Source organism: Heliangelus exortis, chromosome 5 (assembly GCF_036169615.1).
Source record: "Heliangelus exortis chromosome 5, bHelExo1.hap1, whole genome shotgun sequence".
Classification (NCBI taxonomy): domain Eukaryota; kingdom Metazoa; phylum Chordata; class Aves; order Apodiformes; family Trochilidae; genus Heliangelus; species Heliangelus exortis.
This window is the reverse complement of record NC_092426.1, coordinates 31,500,296-31,516,092: the sequence shown is the minus strand read 5'-3', so window position 1 is coordinate 31,516,092 and position 15,797 is coordinate 31,500,296. Positions and strand designations below refer to the sequence as shown.

General features: G+C 36.6%; 2 protein-coding genes across 2 annotated transcripts in view; one reads left to right on the top strand and one right to left on the bottom strand.

Moving 5' to 3' along the window:
* The window catches only part of AVEN (apoptosis and caspase activation inhibitor), an 87,515-nt gene extending 81,029 nt beyond the window's left edge, over nt 1-6,486 (top strand). Inside the window, exons 3-6 of the mRNA XM_071744345.1 lie at nt 1,691-1,761; nt 3,255-3,350; nt 4,633-4,993; nt 6,032-6,486. Coding sequence (XP_071600446.1) covers nt 1,691-1,761; nt 3,255-3,350; nt 4,633-4,993; nt 6,032-6,150 — 647 coding nt within the window. The 3' untranslated portion in view covers nt 6,151-6,486. The remainder of the gene's footprint in view (nt 1-1,690; nt 1,762-3,254; nt 3,351-4,632; nt 4,994-6,031) is intronic.
* An 80-nt stretch (nt 6,487-6,566) lies between these two features.
* RYR3 (ryanodine receptor 3) overlaps nt 6,567-15,797 on the bottom strand; it is a 209,492-nt gene continuing 200,261 nt past the window's right edge. Inside the window, exons 98-104 of the mRNA XM_071744346.1 lie at nt 14,939-15,085; nt 12,880-13,014; nt 11,326-11,482; nt 10,191-10,255; nt 9,979-10,079; nt 8,324-8,375; nt 6,567-7,520 (exon numbers count right to left, since the gene is read on the bottom strand). Of these exons, the coding sequence (XP_071600447.1) occupies nt 7,425-7,520; nt 8,324-8,375; nt 9,979-10,079; nt 10,191-10,255; nt 11,326-11,482; nt 12,880-13,014; nt 14,939-15,085 (753 nt within the window). The 3' untranslated portion in view covers nt 6,567-7,424. The remainder of the gene's footprint in view (nt 7,521-8,323; nt 8,376-9,978; nt 10,080-10,190; nt 10,256-11,325; nt 11,483-12,879; nt 13,015-14,938; nt 15,086-15,797) is intronic.

Here is a 15,797-nt window from a genome sequence, read left to right as displayed (position 1 = left end):
ATGGTAATAGTCATAAATATCTCTACAAATACTCAGCTGAGAAGGTCACTTTCTTGCCAAAATGGTTCTGAAGATGACTGTGATGGGCATGCCAGGTACACAGTGTGATTGGTGTATGAGTGCATTGCACACCCAATGAACATATATCACATGCAATGAATTAGAGATGCACGCCAGATATTAAAAAAAACATGGCCAGTAACTTCTAAATTCCATCTGGGAGGTGGCTAGGTCTCTCTTTTTTTTATTATTTGCCAAAGAAATCTGCCAATTACTGTGCCATTTTGCTGCTTGTTCATTCTGTTTGCATAGCAGAAGCTGTCTGATAGTTGCACTAATGAGTGAAATTGCTGAAGGCTGAACTCCCCTGTGTTTTGGAACAGGCAGCCAATGGAAAAGGAGCCAACTCTGCAGACAGCACATTGCTTGGATTGTGTATGAAGGGTTTAAGGGCATGAATCAAGAATTTTCAAAGGTATGAATAGCAGTCAGGATACTGGAAGCCAAATGGAAGCTAAATGCCACGCTGCTCGTAATGCCATTGAAAACTTCCTCTTGGGCATTCATTCTGTTAGAGGTTGTGAGAAATGAGTTGTTGCTGCTCAAATAACTGCTGGACTAAATCCTGGTCATTTCCAGCTGATCTGCAATTCTCAGGTTCAGATTTCATCTCCTTCATGCAATAATCAGACATGAACCTTTTCCCAGTAGAGCTCCTGAAACAGCTCTTTGTTCTCAGACTGCAGGTTGTACAAAGGCACATGTCCCAGACTCTGCATCAGTAACATCTTTGCTTTCTGTTACTCTAGAACTTTGGCCACCATCTTGCAGCCCTCATCTCTCAAGTTTCCCTTGTCCCAGACAGGGTTTTGAGTTCCTAGAATTAAAGTCTTGGATGTTTTTTCAGTGAATAAATTTAAAGGACTGTCTTTTGTGACCCAACATGGTACTGCAATAGAAATATTGCATCAAAACCAAAATAATAACCCAATGTCTCCTATAGTAAGAGGAAGTTCCTACTGTCTAGAAAGAATGTGGTAAGAGGTTGGTAACTAAGGTTACCTGTTTAGCTTAATTAATCCTATTTAAGATTTGTTTTAATTGAGTCCCTTTTGCATATGCATTGGAGATCGGGGTTCAGTGCTTTTTTTTTTTTTTTGTATGACATGGTAGAGCAGGGACTTGTTCAAGGAAGAAAGAGTCTGGGGAATTTATCTACCAGACAACAAGTCTTTACTTCACTTGTACAACTGATTTTAGGACATTTATAATTCATTTTGGGAGATTTGCGTGTTGATAAGAGAAGGTCTATGTAGAGTACATCCAAAAGTACTCTATTTTTTTATTCTCATAAAAATTATACTCTGAGAATAACTTGTGTTCTTAGCATGCTGTCCCAATTGGACTTTGCAATGCAAATCCTGCTGACATGGTATCTGGCACCTCCTCATTCAGTTATTAATTTGTTGCATGTTTATTCAGTACCTTTTTGCAAATAGGAGATTAAAAGATCTGTAGAACTTTGGCTTAAAGAAGGTTAATATTGTGAAAGTGAGCAGCATTAAAATTAAATGCAAGTTTGTTGAAAATATGATGTTCATTGATTGAATCTACTCAGGTAGGTTTGGGAACTTTGGAGAGAGCTTGTTATTTTTTTTGAAAAATAAATATTTTTATTTCTTTTCTGTAGGAAATTCGTTTACACAGTTCCGATTTGCTGATGAGAGAGAATGGGAAAGAGAAAGCATATGCAACAAACAGGTACCAGAATTATTCATATGAGTTTGAATAATCACCTGGCACAGAATACTTAGGCAGTTGTACTTTCAGCAAGAGATGGTTTAAAACAGTAACAGCACTCTTTATTCTGTATCTTTTTTTAGTTTGTTCTGATGCTGGAGGCTCTTGGGTCTTGTCCTTTTTTTGTTTTCTGTAAGAGACGAATCAAAGGAGCAGGCTGGGTTTTTAAGTAACATTGAAAGAAAAGAATAAGCAAACCCATCCAATAAAGGGAAAATAAGGGACTGGCTCTTTGCTTTACTGATAGACCAAGTCAGAGTTCCTTTTTCAGATGTATTCAGCTGTATTCAAGACAAAACAGTTTTGTAAAATGACTATAAGAAAACCTATATGAGTATATTCATATATTAGGCAATGAAGCTTGTTCTGATTCTTTAACAATTCATATCCTCAGCTGAAATTTCACCTCCAGAATTACTATGGGACCAACAAGGCTTTGAATTATCTGTATGTGGATTCTTCATGCTGAAATAAGAAGGGCCAAAGCAATGGGAGCCCACTGTTTTCTGTATGAAGATACTGGAAAGTGTCTTCATCTCTGCATCTATCTTCCTCGTGTAAATCCCCTAAATTATTTTAAGATAAATTCTTTTGTCTTCCACCATATTCTTTAAATTGTCAAAAAACTGTGCCTGAGTTTCTTGAAACGTAAATAGTGCATTCAAATTTTTAATAGTTTACAGCAAAAAAAAAAAAAAAAGGGTGTTAAAAGAAAAGAAAACTTCATTACCTGTCACATTAATAAGTGACACTTTTACCTTTTAAGCAACTAGGTAGCTGTATTGCATTTTTGAGAATCTTGAATTCATATAATTGTAGAATGGTTTGTGCTGGAAACAACCTTAAAGAGCATCTAGTTCCAACCCCCCTGCCATGGCCAGGGACCAGGTTGCTCAAAGCCCCATCCAACCAGGCTTTAAAAAATTTAGAATAGAATTTCAGAAATGTATGTAACTGTAGTTGGTTGCTTTTCTAAGTATTGAAAAAACATTTTAAAGGTGGGGAAGCATAAAAAGGGCCATGTTGTTTAGGCACTAAAACCAGTAGAGCCAAATAAAAGCTACATGGTTTGCTGGCTTAGAAAAAAAGTAGCAACTCAGTAAAGAATGGTGACTCCCACTGCATAGAAAACTTCAGAGGTTTAAAAGCTATTTGAGTTGGAGAAGCCTCTTAGGACACTGTCAGCTGGCAAAACTATTTCCTAATTTGGATTTTCAAGGCATTTTCTAAGGAACATTTCATTTACACTTTGTTTTTAAACCTCTAATTGCTTATCTGCGTTGTGGATGTTAATGTGGAATTCAGCCAAACTACTTCACACATGTATAATTTGAAACTATAAATTCCTGAATTAATTAGATTGAGTGGAACAGGGGAATGTTATAGATTAAAGTAATTATTACTTCATTATTTTTGTTTGATACAAGTGTACTGTGTGTTGAATTGTATTCCAGTTCCCTGCATTTCCTGTTGACTTCCAGTCCTTGGCCCAGGCCCTGCAGGAGCTGCCCCTACACCTGCGGTTAAACGTAGCTGCTGAACTCGTGCAGGTAATGCTGGGAATCTGCAGAGGAAAATGCAGATATTTGAAGTGAAGCAATCTATGCATGAATGATTACTTTGAACCGGGTCTTCAAACACAAGCAGAAGGCATTTTACAAGTAAACATATTTCTTGAGACTGACATGTCAAACGGCATGAAATGCAGACCCCCCTCTATCAGCACTTTTAATGCTTTGTTGGCTTTAAACAAAAAGCTTTGATGTGCAGCACATGGGATTTGCAGGCAGGTATCAGAGTGTTGGACATGGAATGACTGCAGTGGGTTTTGTATTTGCTTCTCTTGTCGGCAGCTGTTAAAAGCTTGCACCAAAATTTTGAAAGTACTTTCACATTCTTTCGTGTTAATTATTTTGTGATTTACTGTTACACATAGCTAATACCAGCATACATGTTTATTCCATGATTCAAGCTTAAATCTATGCCTGAGCAGATACAATTGTCAATCAAACAGATACAATTTATGCTCTGGTGAAAAAAAAAAACGACAACAACAGAATATTAGGAAAAAAAATGTTTCTTCAAGCTGTGAAGACTTAAAATATTTTTTTAAAATTCTTAAAACGAAAATTCTTCAAGAAAATGCATCTGCTAAAGCAATGAGGAAGAAACATGTCCCTTACAGAAGTTTTACTTCTGTTTGAGTTGCATGAGTTACTTCTGTGACTGACACAACTGTGCTCTTTCTTAAGGGACCTCAAATATATTTGCAGATGTGGTGTCAAAGTGAATCTGCAAATAAATGTTACTTTCAAATACAAATTTTGTCGTCACAATCTTTAACTTCTGTCAGGGTTATAAAGTGTGTGTTACAAAATTTAATCTTTGTCATGTCATTCAGACAGGTGCTGTGGTCACCATACACACTGCAGGGTTTTATTAACACCAGGGTACCATGATAAAAGCAGAATCTGTGTTCCATGGTTAAATAATGAGTGACCACTTCTTGTTTCAATATTTGATAATGTTTTGTAATTTGGTTTCTTTTTTCAAAATATACAGCCATATGCAGCATTATTTTCAGTGACCTGTGGTATGGCTTGCTTTCAAGACTGGAATTTTGGTGGGACAGCCTTACATTCTATTTTGTTGTTGCATCTGAAAAAATACCACCAAGATAACTTTAGTTTACATTCTGAATTAAATTCTGCTGAAATTTATTGTACCTTCTTTAAGTGATCAAATGTAGGAAGCAGGAATTATAATCCAAATAACACAGAAGAGGAGAAACTGAGTTAATAGAAAGCCTCAAGGTCCTTCTTGTACTCTTAGGCATCAACACCAGCAGATGTCCCACAGATGAAATCTAAAATTATTGAAGATGGCAGAAAGAGGGAGCTGCTGCTCCGGCAGTCTCCAGCTCCAAGCGGAACGGTGTCGGTCTCCCAGCACGTTGGAGATTCTGGTGCTCCATCAGAGCCTGGATGGAAAAATGCTTCCAGGGGCAGCTCAGCAGAACAGTTGCAGAGAGCCCGTGCAGTACCCCAGCAAGAGACTGACCATTTGGATGAAGAGTTAGATCTTCTTCTAAATCTGGACGCTCCCGTTAATACCGAACACAAACCCGTGTTAGATTCATTATCCCATAGCACAGAAACTGACAAAGATTTGAAAATGGACTCTAAGGAAACAGGTAAGATTCCTTTTACCCCAGCATGCCCTTACTTTTATTTTCTCTTTGTTGTGGTGATGTTTTTTAATTCTTTATTAGCCAGTCAGTGCTGTTGTCACCATCTCTGTCATTCTCCTTTTCATTAATCCGGGGCTACAATCTGACCTATTTGTTAATTTTCAAGTTGAAGTTTAGCCATTATCTGGTTTTTTTAAGTATTGAGGCAAGTTCTTCTGCACTGGTCTGATGATTAAAAAAATTATAAATTATGTAAAAATGTATTGCTAGAGAATTAGTGAGAAGAATAAAAATTAAAGGTTTCTATCTAACACCAACCCTTAGCTCACTGTGTTAACAGTATACTGAAGAATTGACAGCTACTTCCAGTGGCTCTTTATAATTCTATTTTTCAAACTACTGGCAATAATTTTACAAAATTAAGTTTTGTGTGGGAACAAAACATACTCAACATTTTTCATATTTCAGAAAAATTGGCAAACCTTTCCTGGTTTTTGCATTCATAGAAGTTATACTACTGTTTAGCAGTTTTGACAGCAGTGTCTTGCCACTCCTCCCCAGTCCACAATGCTATAAAAGAATTCTGAGCATGTCTGATTTTTTGTGTGTGGTTTTCTTGCAATGTTAAAGACTCAGTCAAAGATTGTTGAACATGTGTCAAACGTGTGTCACCACGAGCAATAAGGCAATGCCTGGCACTGCAGGCAGTCTTGCAGTGCTCCTTCATTCCAGAGGTGGATGTGTGTCATCCAGAGGGATCTGCTGTGCTGGCCTCCTGCTCCTCTCCTACATTAATGAAATTCTGCATTAATAATATAGGGTGGCAGCCACATTGTTCTGGTAGATCTTATTAAGCTGCCTAACTTTTTTTTTTTTTTTTACTGTTGCTACTGTTTTTGGAATATGACTCACTATTCTTCATGAAAGACAGACTGTGTTCAAATAGATTCAACTGCACATTAAAAAGCAAAATTATCTGGAACAAAGAGCTGGTATGGAATTGTTTCTGGATTTTCAAGTCTGTTCTTTTCACTTTTCTAGACCCTGTTAAACCAGATATGTCTGAAGAGAAGAGTATAGCATCACAGCAACAGCAAAGCACATCTAAAAATGTTACTGAGGAAGAGCTTGAAGATTGGCTGGACAGCATGATTTCCTGAAGCTCAGGTTTTCTTGTGTGAATAATTAAATACAGCAAATATTATTCAGGAAGCTGAATCTTCCTTTAGCTCCTTGTTATTTCCTTTATTTGTTTCCATTTTTTCAGTATGCCCATCACCTGGTTTTGTTTGGTGGCACCTAAAATTCTGTGCAACCAAAATTCATTTACATGTGACTGAAAATTGTCCAAGATTAATATTCTTGGGACTTCTAGAATTTGTAAAATTAGTATTTTCTTTGCTAAAGATGCAGACTGCAGCACAGTAAGAGAACAGTTATTTCAGCTTGTATTTGCTCTATGCAGTCCATAAAATAAAGCTGTGAATAAACAATGACTACATGTGTTTTTAGTTACCATCCTCATGCCACATCTCCATATTCTAGAAAAATGAGAGAAAAGACAGGAAAGGTAATATTTGGTTCATAATACTTTATTGCAGTGGGCACTTCTTATCAGAAGAAAAAAAAAAATGCGTAATCCTAGCAGCTTCTACTTGCAGGTGACCATAGGACATTGTTTTAATTTGGCCTACGATTTAAATTGGATTAATTTGATACAGTGTACACCTCTTTAACAGCAGCATCTAATAAGCTGTTCTTGACAGTAGTGTATAAACAATCTTCAAGTGCAATTTCATACAGAAAGACAGAAGAGCAATACAGGTAATGGATCTGTTCATCGAGAACACTAATTTAAACAAAAAGTTTGCATAGCTATGTCTACAGAGATTTTAAGGCACTTAAATGTTTCAAGGTCGGTGAAGTGTTTGAAAATGTTTTCTTTTTAACTGCTTAAAGCTTTTCAAGCTCAATACATTCAATAGTGACTACTTGGGGGAAAAACTGGACAGCATGTAGTTAAAAGATTTTTTTCTGAGACATGGTCTCTGATGTTCAAGTCCTTAAATGTCAAATGTTGTGCAATTAAGACACCTTTTAGCCCTTTCAACTGTACTGCCAAACACTAGGTTATTGATATGCTTAAAAAGTTGCTATAATTTCAGCCTATGTTTGAACTGGAAGGCTTAAATTAATCTGGCATAGTTTTTTTCCTGATTAAATTCCAACAAAAGACCTGTTTCATACGTGGTAGTTACAAAAAGCACTATGAAATAGTGTCAGATTTTAAATAAGTCTTGAACTTTAACAACATTTAAAGCAATTACAAGCTGTGAAATTACACCATGAAGAGAAAAAAAGGTTTGGGTTTTTTTTGTCTTTTTTTTTATATGTGATCTTAACAGTTCATGAAAAAATAATTACTTTTGTGATATTAGCCAAGTTGATCCTCATACTGTTTCCGGAAGCAGTCCCCTGCTGGGAAAAAGTCCCAGCATCTTTCCTGGTACATCTTCCACACAAATGATTCCTGAAAATGAGAAAGAATATTTATTTTAACATACACCTTGCAGTTAGTACTCTAGATAAGCCGAAAACTGTAACCAGGCATGGTGCCTATTATTGTGTAGCAGAACTGTGAAGACACTAAACTCAAGAAAAATTGGTAAAAATATTGTTACACACATTTTTTGATATAGTACTACTGAAATTTAAGCTCTATTAGAAAAACTGTGTAATTAATCAGTCTAGTTATGTCAAGCAAACCTATACACACTCTATATGTATAAAATGTGTTTTCATTTGCTTGGTAAACATTGAAGTGTAAGATACATCTGTGGTATTAGCATAACAGCTGCTTATTTGTGATGAGATATAATTAAATTCTATTCATTTTCTTACTTATTCTTACATTTAGGGCCTAACAACACTGAACATACATACAGGCCTCCATGTACCTATCTGCATATACACACAGATGGATTTAGACTACAGGTATAGTTGCTTAACTACTTAATCTTTTGGAAATAAACCACAACTGGTATGTATCACAGGGTTTTGCTGCAGACATGACAGTAAATTCCTAGTAACTAATTTCTGACAAGGTCAGTGCTGGCTGGAATAGCAGACTTCTGCAGCCCATCCCCTCCCCTCTTTTTTAGCCCTTCCTTTTCTTTCACTCTCAGAAGCCTCTATGGGAGCATGGAATCATCTCCACTTGTTGGGAGTACATCAGACCCACCTGGTGGTACAGAGCTACAAGGCTAGAGAAGATAATGTTGGAGCATAATCTTATAAAAAACCAACACCAACAAAATTTTATTTTTTACTCACCTGGCCAGTATGCTCAGTTTCATCCTTGTTAATGAGATACATTAAGAAGAACCTGGAACAAGCACATGAAGCAGGTATTAATGCAGACAAGGTAACATCCCTGCCTACCCTTTCCAAGACTGGGGTAGATGAGGGAGATTATGCCAGCCAGCAATGATATTGCTAGGCATCTAAAGCCCTTATGTTAAAGGAGAAAATTTTATTTCCCAGCACTTCTCCTGTGAAATGAGAACAGATGTAAAATCTGTAGAACTGGAAAAACATGGTTTAGCATTTTTCTTCATTTCAGTGGTAGGAGCAATACCTGAATGAGGCATATGCCAACTCCTATGCACATATGGTGCAACATCTCGCCTTGGAAAGAGTTACTATGGCTACTATGGAAAAAGTCACAAGTGTGGCACATACTCAGCTGCACCAAACTCTCTCTCTGCTTTCCAAACTCTCCCACCATACAGCTCATGAACTGAGCTCACTCAGCTCTAGGGAGCTTGAACTTAATAGGGAGGTCACAGAGTGCTAGCAATGTCCTGTTTATGTGTAACACAGCTCTTGTTTAGCCACTTCTGATGCAGTGCATTTGGAATTAAATGTTAAATTAAATGGGATGTTATTTCACTGTAAAGAAGGGAATGTATACTGACTTTAATATTTGTGTAATTAAAGGGCAACCTGGTTAGTTTCACTGTGTATTATAATACTAAGGAAATGGCCACTTCATTTACTGTGAATTACAGGCTCTCCTATGCCAATTGAGCAATTCAATATAGTAAGAAAAGCTTAAGAGGGTTTAGACTGCTAAAACTCTGGATCTTAATGGCAATCTAGCTACATAACATGCTGTTGGTTGCTGTGCAAGGAATAATGCAGCTTCCACTTCAGGATGCCTTATTTAGTTAGTTAGTTAGTTTTAAAAGTTCAGATGCAGTATTCCAAAGCCAGATTCTATAAGATACTACCAGGTCATCTCCTTTGGGTCTGTTGGCACAACGTTTATATATTATTGTTGTGTATGAGGGACTAATGCCACCAAATCAATTATTTTAATATGCTCATTGATCTGCTCTGTATTAACTAATGAAAGTAGAGGAGCACTGTCTTGGGAGTTTGGGCAATCATCTAAACACATACAACTCCTGATTGCTTTGAGGTTTCAGAAATCTGCACTGTCACTAAAGAACTATAGAATCAGACTTTTACGTTTTCTTTTTTTGCAGCTTATCTTTCAGAAATCTTCCATAAATGTTCTGGGTTTTTTTTCTTTCTTTTGTTTTGATGTTTTGTTTTCTTTATATTAAATTAAGGCTAATTGTCAATGGTCTCATCAGCTTTACCAAGCCCCCCAGACATCACAATCAAAAAACTTGCAAACTAAACTGGTTTTCATTGTTCCACATGTGTCTGGGTTTCCTACCAGAAGAATAAGGAACGAGCTGGTGTAACCTTCAGGTCTCACTCCACTGAGGTAACTCATCTGTAAGGTAAGCACTAAAGATACCCATCTGTGTGGAGTAGAGGAGGGGAGACCAGAAAGTAATGGAGATATTCCTCATTTCTGAAGAATTCTGTCTTAGGACTGTCAGCAACATGTGCACCGAAGTTACTCTGGAGCTGAAAGGTCTCTGTACCATATTCCAGGAGTGAAATCTACTTACAGGTAGTTTGCCAAGTTGTGTTCTTGCAAAGTGTGTGTTTCAAAGCCATGTGGGGTCGTGTCAAAATAGTCATTGCCGATTCCACAAATAAAACATTTGGTCTGGAAACACAAGTTGTGGTCACAAATTAATTTCAATTTGAAGACACTGTTTTAACTGGAAACAATCTAGATGAATAAGAGTAATGAAATACGAAGTTTGCTTATTCATACCTCCATATCTTCTCTCACTTGTTCTTGCTGGTCTCTTAATTCACCAAAAGCATCAATAATCAGACCTATTTCAAATAGAAAAGTAGCAACACTTCAGTATTCATATTTCAGTTAATGTCTCAGACAACTTCCACTGTCTGGAGTTCAGCATACTTATTATGTCTAGGCTGAACAGTTGAAATAAGAGTCTACCAATTCCCAGATATCAAACACTCTTTCCTCTGCACTCCTAAGAGTAAGAATTTCTCTTACATACAAATACAATCTTAGGAGTGGAAAGGCTTTTCTTTATTTATATTTTGCTAAATTTAAGCTTCTGTAATCTCATTGTTTTTTGTTCCCATGCAAGAATTTAATTTTAATTGTCCCCCTGTGGAACCCTTGTATCCCAACATTTGTTCAACAAAGACAACTGCTCACACAGGCCCTGCTGGCCAGTAGGTGATGCTGCTTCACATTTGAAGCACTAATTCTCTATTTACACCTTTATTATTAATAGAGTTGGGTCATTTTGGGGACTGTGAAGTTCACAACTTCTTCTCAGTATAGATGTATTTGCTAGCAGATTGTCCTAAAATGGTGCTTATGAGTGCTGAATACTGATTATCATTGATGGGAGGTGTCGTTCTCTGTTAACCATAACTGCAAAATGATTAAAAATGCAAATCATCATCTAAAAAAGGAGGAAATGTGTATGTGGTATGATGAATTTCTCCATGTCGTTTCCCCTTTCTGAGACAAAGGTCTGCATTCCCCAGCCAGATGTGGTGGTTCCAAACAAGGGGTACAAGTGTCTACACGAAGGCTCCCCAAGTTTAAATGGTTACTATGGGAGGAACAGTGACCCTGCACAGGCAACATCATGGCTGGATGGTTGTCAAAGTGTACATAAACACTGGAACCCAGGTAAGTTGTGTTTCTTATGTTTTGTATTTCTGTAGTCCTTGGGACAATGCATTATTTATGAAATAAGCAGAAGATTATTACTTTCAGAATTAATGATTTTAGCAGCTCAGAAATAAATCTGCGTAGCAATATTCCTAAATTTATCTCAAACACTAATATTGTTTATATACATTGCAGAACTTAAGTAAATTAAATTCTAACAATATTACCGCTGTGGTAAGTGAAGTACCTTGAATAATGGCCAGCAGGATAACAATGACAAAGAAGAAAAATGTGATGTCAAAGACAATTCGATACATTTCATAAGGGTCTCCAGCAGGATCCTCAATTTCATCTCCAATGCCACCACCAGCTCTTACACCCACATACATGTGGAACAGGTAACACTAAAAAAAGAAAGAGGAAAATTACAGACAAATTACCATGAATCATTCTGTTTGCTTTGGGGTTTTGTTTATTTTTATTTTTAAGTTATTCTGCACTGCTAATTCTCTTCAAGTTATGGTAACAAAGAACACATAATACCATTACTCATCTATCATGCACACTGCACCAAAATGCTGTTAACTGATGGGATTACAACTTCAAGTACACTTACTAAGAAAGGGAGGCAGCATCAGCTGTTACCCTCTTCTCACTCCTTACAACCTGAAAAATCTGATCTTACATAAGCAAACACTAAAAAGAATTATACATCTATTTTTATAATGCAAGTTTACTGTTGATAAAAGATGCTGGTCCAGGTTTAACCATACTTAAAAATGCAACCTGGAATTGATATACCTCATTTGGTAGTGTCGTTTAAAATGTCATATAGTCATACATCTATTTTATGATCAGACCATGGTATCCAGAGGGATCAATTAAATAATACTGCTGGGGCGCTTTTTTCTATCATTTGCACATGAGTGAACAAGAGTTCAAGAGGGAAGATAATTTTGTGAAGTATGACACATCTCTGTTCTGAGGTATTTTATTCTGTCTTTTTTTTTATTCTGCCTTTGGCATATAACACAGGGCAGAGGGTTTCCAGGGAAGAAATGAGCTTGCCACAAATCCAGAAATTACATTTCTAATACCTGGATTCCTGCTGTTTTCTGTGTACAGTAAGAAAACAAAATTTTCTTCATACTAAAACACAAATCTGTAGAGTATCTTTTAAATAAGACCAAAATAGCATCCGTAGTGCCCAGTGGAAACCACAAAGGAAATTAGTAGCATTAGATTATCACCTGTAATAAACTTCATAATTTCCCCCTTCTCAACTCACCCTTGACTTCTTACACAGACTAAATTACTAATTGCAAGCAGTTTTGGAGCAGGCCTTTATAGCACTAAAACCATCCTGTTTCATATCATTTAAATAAGGAGAGGAACAGCTTGGACGCTTGCAAACATTGGGAGCAAACGGGGTTTATTTGTAGTGCAACAATACTCCTTTATGCAGAGCTGACCCCTATGTCAGGAAATTTCTTCCCTATACTTTAAGGCTTTGTCATTTTTGCATGTGAAAGAGCTGCAGCAGCTCATATAACAGTGTTTAGAAGGAACACCCAGAGTATCTTCCTAAGCTGGTGGGTTTCATCTACTGTTGAGTACAGGCCACTGGAGAATGCAGAGGAAATTTCAAGACTGTTCACTTTTTCAACATGACATACAGCATAAAGAAGAGACACCAGGGTTTAGCAGCAAAACCATCCCCTCTTTGCTTATCATTCAATCTCAAGTAGCCCTTTGAAAAATCAGGATAAACTCTGGAGCATGCAAGTGACGTTTCAGTTACCGTCATCATGTCATCACATTTCATGTCTGGTTCATCTTCATCTTCACTTTTGTTGTAGAATTTGCGGAAGAAGTTGAAGGCCACAACAGTGTAGAGATACACAACTACAGCCAGGAGCCCTACAGTCAGCACAAGCTGTGGACAGAGACATGGCATGAAAATAGGTGTCAGTTTCATTCCATCAGAAGAGATACATTCGCTCAGGGTCTTGCCTTGAGTATTGACACTGTATCCTGTGGTAGCTTTCCCCACAAGGGGAGTGAAGAGAGCAGTTCTGACAGCTCTGAGGTCTCCTTACAGTTTGGATCAGTGTAGCAGTGTTACTTTACTCTAATCTCATGTGAAAATCAACGGAAAAAATGTTTTCAGGAAACTGAAATCTTTCAGGAAACTGAAAACTTTCCATCTTTCTGAGCTATATGCACACAAACATAGCACTGAAGCATTATTTCCACTGATTAATTTAAAAGTTAAATTTTAGTAACTTGAAAAACTGGATATATAGTGAAAATCAAGTGATAAAAAAATAACCCCCTGTAATTATTTTGAGAAATAATTTCAACAGCCACTTACTATGTCTTACCTGAGTCTATTTTATTTTCCAAAGCTGGTTGCAAAACCATCAATAAAGTGGATAGAAAGTATTTTAGATAACAAAGGATTAGGTAATTTTCAAGTCCTGCTTTTAAGCAAATAAAATCCCGAGGTAAAAATGTTTAAAGTTACTGAGACTAGATTATACTGTTTGCTGACATTAGAAGATCCAGCTCTGGAGAGGAGCTACTGAAGGCTACATATTGTAAAAAGTGCAACAATTGGTATTGGTCTTTTAAAAGAAATTAAACAATGCTGATTATCAGTTTATCACTTTCTTCAGATTTGTAAGTACGCTTCTAAAGTGAGCATTTCAAGTGAAAATTCTGCAGCTTTCCTTCAGTGTTCATATCTACTAGCAAGAAAAGAAACATGATTAAAAAAACAAATCCTTGCTTATTAGCAATAAATACTAAAAGCTGTGGTCTTCAGTTGAAACAATTTTAATTATGCTCAATTTTGAGTATTAAATTCGGAAAGCATTCATAAAGAAAATATATCAATCATTAAATTAAAAGTAATATGACTTCAACCATCCTGGAGGAAAATGAAGGAGACAAAAAGAGAAATTTCATTTGTTGGCGCAATGATACTGATAACATATGTACTGCTTAAAAACTTCCTATCCTGATAAGGGAATAAACTTCTATTGTTCAATTTCTGCTGAAAGAAAGGATTAAGCAAGCACAAAGGTACTCTAAGGGCATATTCTTATGCCTCTTCCAAAACATGGAGTGGTTTAAAATGTCTTGACAAGTCTAACAGGGCACAAGAACAGGCTTAGAATGCATGTTACTGTGTTTGAGAAGGAATGGAATATATATGTTTGAAATTAAATTTTGGGTAAGTTCTGTTTGCTTTCTTCAATGTAATTTAAAAAGTGTGTTTGTAAAAAGCTTGGTTTTGTTGGTATTCTAGCTGGGCACATAGAGCTCTTAGAGATTAGAGAATTATTCCCTGCATAAGTTTCAACAGATAGTTTTGGAATTACATTTTACTAATGTGATTTTTGCATGACAAAGTGGCATATAAATATATTCCACAGTGCAGAATTCCCCCACCTGTAAGCACATTCTTACTAGATAAACATATAAATCTCAGCATCCAGATCAATCTTTATCACTGCTGTAGCTAAGGAGAGGTTGTGATTTCTTATTAGTTATCACCAATCAGTTAATTATTGAGCATAGAAAAGGAGCTGGTTATGCCACAATTCATATTCTGGCATTTTTCTAAAATAATGCCTTTTTATATTGTGTGCAAAACTTTTTTAGCTATCAGCACCAAATAGATTATATAGATTATTGTACAGATTATTGTAATTTTATAAGACATGATGGGATCTGTTGTTTAATTCAATCATGACCAGTATGGATCGTGCTCCAAGATTTCCCAGTTACCACACTGTTATCTCCAGTAGGATTATAAAATGCATTCAGTTTCCAACTTTGCATGTAGTACTTACCTGTTTGCCATTGTGAGTGACTGAAGACAAAATGGTTCTCAATGTCTTGAAACCCATAGCAATGTCCAGCAGGTGAGCAGCAAAGAAGAAGTTGTTGTAGTGCCCCAGGATAGACATAGTTGTGTACCAAGCTAAGTATAGAAATGACTGCAGGGACAGTGCAAAGAGGCAGAATGTTAGCAGATGCTACTGGATATTACTGGATCCAGAATGAAGCTTTCTTTTAGTCAGTCAAATTATAAAATTAATTAATACCTCGATTTTACACATTCAAAAAGATTGTCTTACTCTGTTTCTTATTATCTCCACTGTTCATTTAAGGAGTGTTTACTGCTTAGTTATGCTAATCAGACCTCTGTTTTACATATTTAAACGCAGTCTTCAGCAGATATCAAAATCCCCTACCTTAAAACAGTTTTGGTTGGGGAGCTTGTTACACAGTACTTTAAATTTTAATAGTGATTCTGGGGGAGAGAAAATGCGTTGTATTACTCCTGAGACACTTTCCTCTGTTAAATCTCATACCACGTCAACCATGGCACCCAGAAGACCTAAGACACATAATACAACTTCTTCTTTCAACAAGCAGTGAACCTGAAGCCACTTGAAAGCTCCAAGTGAAGGATGAGGGCTCAGTGTGCTTTTAGTGCACAATGAATTTCCACAGCTTCACTTGATTCACCTTGGCCTTCTTGTTTGTTTGGGAATGCTCAAGAGGATGCAAAAAGAAGATTCACAAAAAAGGAATTTTAATAGAAACGTGGTCCTTTCAAATGAGAAGGTATGAAAGAAAAGAATTAACCAAGCACTTCAAACTGCTGGGTCAAGAATAAAAAACTTTCTGTAGACTGTGCTTGAT